The 8,341-nt window shown below is 36.7% G+C and overlaps 1 protein-coding gene across 2 annotated transcripts; it reads left to right on the forward strand.

Annotated features, from left to right (window-relative positions):
- Positions 1-3,516: 3,516 nt before the first annotated feature.
- LOC131250081 (uncharacterized) lies at positions 3,517-7,185 on the forward strand. Of its 2 annotated transcripts, none has more exons than XM_058250737.1 (5): positions 3,517-3,780; positions 5,244-5,408; positions 5,564-5,984; positions 6,206-6,277; positions 7,024-7,185. In XM_058250737.1, exons 3-5 carry the CDS (start codon positions 5,745-5,747, stop codon positions 7,129-7,131), a joined length of 420 nt encoding a protein of 139 aa, XP_058106720.1. In that variant the 5' UTR covers positions 3,517-3,780; positions 5,244-5,408; positions 5,564-5,744; the 3' UTR covers positions 7,132-7,185. The 2 variants fall into 2 exon arrangements, with proteins under 2 accessions (XP_058106720.1, XP_058106721.1); XM_058250738.1 differs by having other exon boundaries at positions 3,517-3,736.
- The last annotated feature ends 1,156 nt before the right edge of the window (positions 7,186-8,341 follow it).

The raw sequence follows: 8,341 nt of genomic DNA on the forward strand, positions 1-8,341 counted from the left end.
TAGTCAAATATGTATGTTGTAATGGACTTGCCTAACTTTTGAACTTTTACTCTCCTCTTTGACTAAATACTCCACTATTTTTTAGTTTCATACAATTTTCATAACCTCTCTCCCTCTCTCCACCCAAAGGCAATATCTATGGATCAAAGTCCAAAAATGGGACTCAGTTTTCTTTCTCTTGATTAGTCTAGGACTTAGCCTCTTGTCCTTATGCTGCATAGATCCTAAATATTGTATCGATTTTGTAACTACTTAAAAAAAAAAAAAAGACAAGTCATGAAAGAAAAAAAATGTCACTGATTTGATTATAGAGGCACATGCATCTCCTCTACATGAACAAAATACATATAAAGGAAAGGTCATGTCCTTATCTTGATGAGGCTTGTTTCTATCCCATTTAAGGACTATTACCATGAAGTGGAGGACCTACCCCCTTGCTTGACCATGGGTTTGAAATGGCATGCTTATCATTTTGGATACAGATGTTGGCGTTCCTCATGATGGATGATATAGGAAACATGGAAGAAATTTTAGTATTGAAAGAAAAACAAAGGGTGCTGGTCCAGTTGCTATTTTGGGGCAAAGAGATTCTCTTTTTCCCATGTTACTATATGATCTCACCATTAGCTGGCCCTAGCCAGACTCACGGGAATGAGATGGTCAGAAGGGTCTCCCCCATACATGTTAACTACACACACATGTAAAATATCCAAGGCATTAATAGGGTACTGCATGCAGTGAATACGGCAGATGGACGGTCACAAGTAAATGCCTATTTGTCTAAGAGAAATATTCAACATTCACATGTAGCCGACCTAATAAGTAGACTGCCTCAATTTTGGGTCAATTCAAGTTCATAGTGGGACCCACATGATGAATGGTGAGCTCTACATCTCACTAGGGCTGTGTTCTTTACATTCCTTTCCTACCGTGTTTTGAAAATTGAAGCTTTAGGGCATTTTGGTAGATGCTTGATCATAATTATGTTAGAGACTATATTTATTTTTAATGAAGATTAAAAGGATCCTTGAGAACTAATAATCATAATCTCTAATACATAATTATGATTAACTAAAATAATATGAATACAATTTTCAAGATTCTACCAAACATGCCCTTAAAATATCTAAAGGTTAAAAAATGGAAGTGAGGCTGGAGAGCGTTTGGGTATATTGTTAATCATATGGTTGGTTATGTCGTTTCTTGTAATTAGATTGATGTTTTCGGTGATGTAAACAATAACCAAAGAAATCTAGTTATTCATGTAAATGATTTTAGAGCTGATTGTAAAAGGATGCAATGAGGCTTGAAATATTTAGAGAGATGGTGGAATTTAATTTTCTGATAAAAGGATACAATTGAACGAAAATGCTTTCATATGATCAAATTTTTATTTTTGCTTGAGAGTTTCATGTTAATTTTCACATATCTAGGTCTCAATTAAATGAAGTTCAAGTCATTGGAATGGTAATATTGTTTATTTTTCTTTTAAGGTGAATATTGTTTGTTTGGTGACACCAAATCATTAATTTAGGCTATGAAAACCAAGTTATTAGAAGGTGTTTTGATCAATTTTCTTGACTATCTGTGTGTATGTATCAAGTTCCTGATCAAGCTAGTTAGGTTCATGGCCAACCAAGAGCTGAAGCCGCGAGGTTTGGTCCCTAAGGTTATCGATTTCAAACCTAAGGATCAATATTGATACTTGTTTCTGGGGCCAACGAGCCAACATCCATAGGTTCAAACATCCAAAAAACTTGTAAAAAACTTGTAGTGAGATATACCAAGGACATAGGTTGTATCTCTACATTAACACTTTTAACAATGAAGGGAAAATAGGTTTTAATGGGAGTTCATTGGCTGGAGGAAATGAGATCTTCACTCCTCACTAGCCATTGATGCTTATGGCCCATCACTGGATGGAGGAAAATGATTCCCCCTCACCCATGAATCCCTTATTTCAATCTAGTTTCCTATAGTTTTGGTTCTTAAATTGCTTAAGTTTATTGTCATTTTAGTATCTTTTCTTTAAATGAATTTATGTATGGTTAAAATTAAAAGTTGCAAAGGGAATCAATGGATGTTTATTAAGTTTAAGAGTTGGTATAAATACTTGCATGACATTCCATAAGTGGAGGTTTCTCTCTCTCTCTCTCTCTCTCTCTCTCTCTCTCTCTCTCTCTCTGTGAGAGGTGGACTCCTGCGTTAAAATAGTTATGTGATTTAATTGGTTTTTGTTTGTTGCAATTATGAATTAGTGTCTATTGGTGGTTCTTAGTGTTGGGAGAACACATTTTCCTACACATAAGTTGGTATTAGATAAGGTTGCTCATTATGTGTTTAATGGACTTTTTGAGTTGATTTGAGGTATTTGGGGAGTAGACCATATATATAACTATTTTTAGTTGCCTGGTAGAGAGATCAGTCTTAAACTTCATGGAGGTTAGGTGATTGTTGTACAATACTTCACTTAATGAAATTTCCGAACAGATTTATACTTGGAAAATAATGGTAGTAGTTATGGCATTCTATGTTAGACATTGGAGTTGCCCATTGACAAATTAATAACTGCTTAATGATCCACATAAAATGTAGAAAAAGTAATATGAAGTAGATTAAACACTTTATGTTGCGCCTGACACCATATTAGCCACTCGCTATATGGTTTCTTCGGGAATCATCATCACAATTATTACTCATGTCGACTTAATGACTATTTGTTGGTTTGTGTGCCCAAAAAAGCCAATCATGATGATTGTGATCATGTAAGTAGACACTACCAAAAAAATGAGTAAAGGCTACGGACTATAGAGGTCTATAACTACGGCTTTAATCCGTAGCTAAATAGCTACGGATTTAATCCGTAGCTATAGGCTAACACCCACCACCGCACTTTTCTAAATTGATAGTTTCATAAGGGTCTCTATGGAGCCCATTGTAATGTATTTATTTTATCTAAGCCATCCATCTGTTTTGATATCGTATTTTAGGGTATGAGCCCAAAAAAGGAGGTATATTAAAGCCTCAAGTGGACCACACAATAGTAAACACTAGAAATTATGTACATATTGGTGAAAGTTATTTTGGAGTGGTGTGGTTGACTTGGGGCCTTCAATCTGCCTCATTTTTAGTTTCATGTCCTATCCATGGTTACCTAAATGAATGGACTGCGTGGATGAGACACATCCATCATGGTGGCCCCCACGAAGCTCCTGAGATCACCGTCCAAAATTATAGCCTAAGCATTGGCTGGAAAGCGGATTGGCTGTTTGGTGTGTTGATGTCACCAAGTTCTGTGGGTCCCATCATGATGTATGAGTTATCCAAACCATCTATCCACTTGGTGACCTCGTCGTAAGGCTTGAGACGAAAAATAAGACAGATCAAAAAATTAAGTGGACCACACTGTATAAAGCAGCGGAGGATTGAACGCCTGCCATCCAAACCCTTTAGGCAGTCATGAAAATTTTGGATTCAGCCGCCTAAGGGCTATCTCTCTCCTCTCCCTCTCGCTCCAAAAGGAAAAAGAAAAAAAAAACCTCCCTCTCCCTCTCGCTCTCGCTCTCTCGTGCTCCCTCGCCGTCTCCCTCTCCCTCTCACTCTCTCGTGCTCCCTCTCTCAATCTCGCTGCCACTCAGCTTGTGGACGAAAGGTTTCTTCCTGTTAGGTAAAAACAGAGGGTTTCTTCCCATCTTGCTGCCACTCTCCTTGTGGACGGAAGGTTTCTTCCCGTCAGGTAAAAACAAAGGGTTTCTTCCCGTCAGCCCCTCGTCGTCCTTGGTATCTCTCTCTCTCTCTCTCTCTCTCTCTCTCTCTCTCTCTCAAATATTCAATGTCCAAACCCTATTCCGTTTTCTTCTATTTGTTTTCTTTCATCTCTCTATTTTTTTTCTTTTTAATGCCCAATTGGTTGATTCAAATACTATAAAATTTCTTGAGATTTTGTACTGAAATTAGACTGATTAATCATGATATTTGGTGCATTTTCGTCTAATATCTTTGTGCATTTTCTTTTAATATCGCTGTGCATTTCATGAGATTTTTTTTTTTAATGCTCTTTGGTTTATTCAAAGCCTCATTGAATTTTGAGTTTCGTCTAATATCTTTGTGCATTTCTGTTCTATGCCTCGTATTCTGGTGCTACTTTAATATTACTTTTGCTAATTTCCTTGGGTTATTCCCTGTTGTATGTAGAATTGTACTTAAGGCCCCTATTGTTTGTTTTGGGCCTTTGGTTCTCATTAGTTGGGATTGCTCTAACAGTGTGAATTTAAATATGCACATTTCCAATGGATTCACCATTTGATGCAGAAACCTGTACATCAGTGCCACAAATGAGGAGTATGAGTTACTTTTTAAACTCTGCATAATTACCATAGGAATGCTAGTGGTAACTGAGTATACTTGGGTTTTCAGTTCTAGTAAGTGGGATAGTTAGTCCATAATCCAGGCCATTAATCTGTTGCACCCCATTATAGATGGAGACGACCCCAAGATAATTTTGACTCTAGGATATAAAACATCAATGGTCTATATTACCAAACCAGTGGTCCCACTTGTCATAATTGGAAACACCTGTATACAAGTGTGGCCCATGGTTTGGCAAACCTTTGATTTATGTTTCATCTCAACATGGTTGGATTGAAACACAAAAATCTTCTTGATAAGACTAGTATAACCTTCCATTTGTGGCCATATGCACCGACTAGAGGGTAAATAAAATAACAGTCCCCATTTAACTAAGAAAGTGTTTGGGGCATAACTTTTCTGTATGATGATATTCATTGTAGAATGAATCGATTCATACTGTAAATTTGAGTCCATACTCATCTTTTGATTTTTAGGTTGCAAATGGATTATGACCACTACTAAAACTTTATCCAAGCAAAATCTTCCAAAATTACTAGGGAATTGATTTGGTTTTGTTTTGGATTTTTGAGTTTCTAAGTCCAATTGCATAATCCAATGTAATCATTCCATTTATATCTTTTTTTTTAAAAAAAAAAATTTAATTTTTTTATTTTTTAAATTTCACAATGATTGATTGCTTTTATTTGGCTGGACGTTGAAAAGGGAACTAATGACCTATAATTGGTTGTAGTTTACCTAACATATAATCTACTTTTACAAGCATTTTCTGCCAGGGTCCAATTAGAAACAAAATTCATGAGGCATGAGAAAATGGGTTGTAGCATACAACTGGTTGAAAATGTAAAGATTTTTCTTTTGTGGATTTCTATCAGGTGATCAACTAGCTATAGGAAAGGAAACCGGTTGTTGTCTGGGAATGGGCACCAACATGTACCCGTCATCAGCTTTGCTAGGACAGAACAAGGATGAGTCAATTGCTGCTTTGCCAATTGATGAGCTGATAGAGAAGGCCGATGGTTTTGCTAATGTTTTCCCTAGTATTTGCTCATGGCATCAAGACTGTTCGTTCTTTCCTCTGTGTTCTTTGTGCATGTGCACACGCACATGTCTAATTCCATACGTGGGTGGGTTTTTGTGTGCATTCTGTATTTGTTATCCACTATGTCTGACTGAGCATTTATTGAATGTTTAGAATGCAAAATTGAAGGGGACTAATGGTACTACGAAAGAAAGTTCCAAGGCATGGTAACGAGTATCTCATTTGCTTCTCTTGTTTTGGCCTATATATTTCTTTAATACCAACAAGTCCCAAATAAAATTGTTCTGTTTCAATTCAATAAATTGGTTTAGGTGTTCAGTGTTGCTACTTCTTGATGTTGGTAACAAAGGGATTGTGTTATTTGCAGAACATCAACATTGCCATCATTGTTTGTCTTTGTGGTATTGCAGGTCTGGCAAACAAGAAGACTGTGTTGATTCAGCCAGCAGGGAAAGATCTTTCTGTTGTGCTTGCAACGATGAAGACAAAGAACCAAAACTGTCCTGCAAATCTGTACCATAGGTCAGTCATGAAGAAGGAATTCCGACAAATGGCAAAGGCTGTTGTTAACCAGGTAAAGGATTCTAGAAAACCTTGTTCTACTTTTATTTATTTTTAAATTCCCCCTCACATGGGCATCTATGGCTGATATTTGTGTTGTGATGAGCAGTTAACATGTGAGAAGATCTCTTTAGATGGATCTTAATTGAGCCATGTTTTTATAGTTAAATTATGGCTGAGTACACAAATGTTGGATGTGTTTGACTCTAATTTTAATTGTTCTGATTTTAATAGACTGGAGATTTGTGGTTTGAGGGTCGTGAGCGCATTCGTCACACACGAGACTGGCTCTTACAACTTAAGGAGGTATGTTGTTGTTTGTTGCAAAAATGATTTCTTTGCTTGCATGCTTCTGACATTGTGTTTTTTTTATGAGGCTTGTATGCTTTTGAGTTATGTTTTTGTTTGTTGCAAAAAATGATTTCTTTGCTTGCATCCTTCTGAGATTGTATTTGTTATGAGGCTTTGCTAAGATACGATTCACTGGTGTTGTTTATTGTGGTGAGAGACGAATATGTGAAGTAGAAACTGAGACATCTGGCTTGGTGGGAGGAGAAACAATAAGACATGGGAGAACCTCATGGAAAATTGCGTGGAAATGAAGGAACTTGTTTCCGGTTCATATTAGAGGGAAATGTGTTTCCTGTGTTTGCTTTCTCTACCTTTGAATTTCTCTCACAATCACATGTTCAGGAATTGATATAAATTCATTTACCATTCATTCGAAATCTGTGTGAGGCTGTGAGCGCTAAATTGCTTTGTAAAATCTATGATAATTTTTTTAGTAGAAATGTTTGAAAGCTTCTATTTTTTACTCAAACATAAGAAATCACATGTTTTTATTTTATTTTGTTTGCATTTATGGATAACTCATGAGTTTTTCCCTTTGTTCTTTATTTTCTATTTATACTACTATAGTTATTTATTTTAAGTTAGCATACTCATTTGAGGTTCATCTTATATGCTAATTTGGGATATTTGCTCAGAATCTCCATAACTTTTCCACGAATACTCATTTATAGCTTTCTTTTCCTCCAATATTGTCTCTATAGGTTGTAGATGTTCCTGAAGATATCTTGAAAATCAAACAAGAGATTGAGTCTGAACTTTTTGGGGATGATCAGAGTACAAACAATTTAAGGACTTCCTCTTCTTTGTAAGGACTCGCTAGAGTATGTTTCTAAAATTGTGGATGTTCTTGGACAACTCCTCATAGCTGGTAATTCTATTATTCAAATTTTCTTCTAAAGGTTCTATTCCTTTCAGGTGGATGTTACATGTGGGATGATTGGAGCTGCATATTTCAGATTCAAGCATTTGGTACGTCTCTTGTCAAGAATGCACATGTGTAGTTCATCAAACAATACATTATGTGATATCGTGTTCATGATATTTATGTTGTAATTACAGTTATCTATAATAATAATAATTTTTTCATTATAGTGCATTCACAATAGTTATCATTGTGGTTACAGTTATTCATTATGTGACAGGTTTTCAGGTGAGATGAACGAGTTTCAAAACAAAACAATCTGCAGTTTTGAGAAGCGATCGATTCCTAGGATGTATGTGTCTTTCAGGGGTCATCTGCACCTTGGAAGCATACAATGGAAGGTAAGGAAAACCCTCGAGTTCTCTTCTTTGAATCATGATTGGAGTGGCCTGGCCATTTGGACAGGCCGTATTTATGAACCGCTGCTCAAAATTGATGGAGCAGACCTGGATGTGCGTCGGAGCTATCCGGAAGAACGAGGGTCCCTGGAAGGTGGGAACCGCTGTTATGACCGTAATGAAGCTGTCCATTTTCTATGGACAATATTGGAGGGGCCTGGCCATTTGGACAAGTTGTGTTTATGTATTTGATCGAAATTAATGGAGCAGACTCAAATATGCGTCGGAGCTATTTGGAAGAGCGGGGTTCCCTGGAAAGAGGGAACCGCTATTATGACCATGATGAAGCTGTCCATTTTTTATGGACAGCATTGGAAGGGCCTGGCCATTTGCACCAGATGGCCGTATTTATATCTATATTTGCAGGGACCATACCCTTAACCTAAACCAAAACCTATGACCTAAAACCTTAACCTATAACCTAAACCTCAACCTTAACCTAAACCTAAACCTTAACCTAAAACCTAAAACCTAAACCTAAACCTAAACCTAAATGTATTCTCAAATCCCTAAACCTAAACCTTCACCTAATCCTAATCTTAACTCCCTAACCTAAACCTATACCTAAACTTGAAAACACAAGCATAAACCCAATCCCGAACCCGAACCCGATTTCCTAAACCTAAACCTTAACCTATTCTCAATTCCCTAAACCTATATCTTATAACCTAAACTTAAACCTAAACCTAAACCTAAACC

This window comes from Magnolia sinica, chromosome 6 (assembly GCF_029962835.1).
Source record: "Magnolia sinica isolate HGM2019 chromosome 6, MsV1, whole genome shotgun sequence".
Taxonomy (NCBI): domain Eukaryota; kingdom Viridiplantae; phylum Streptophyta; class Magnoliopsida; order Magnoliales; family Magnoliaceae; genus Magnolia; species Magnolia sinica.

Bases quoted from the DNA above. Each gene is read 5' to 3' on its own strand.
- LOC131250081 (XM_058250737.1), top strand. From the start codon at position 5,745: ATGTTGGTAACAAAGGGATTGTGTTATTTGCAGAACATCAACATTGCC. The intron at 5,985-6,205 runs GTAAAGGATTCT...TGATTTTAATAG, and splicing joins CAAAGGCTGTTGTTAACCAG to ACTGGAGATTTGTGGTTTGA. The intron at 6,278-7,023 runs GTATGTTGTTGT...TTGTCTCTATAG, and splicing joins GGCTCTTACAACTTAAGGAG to GTTGTAGATGTTCCTGAAGA.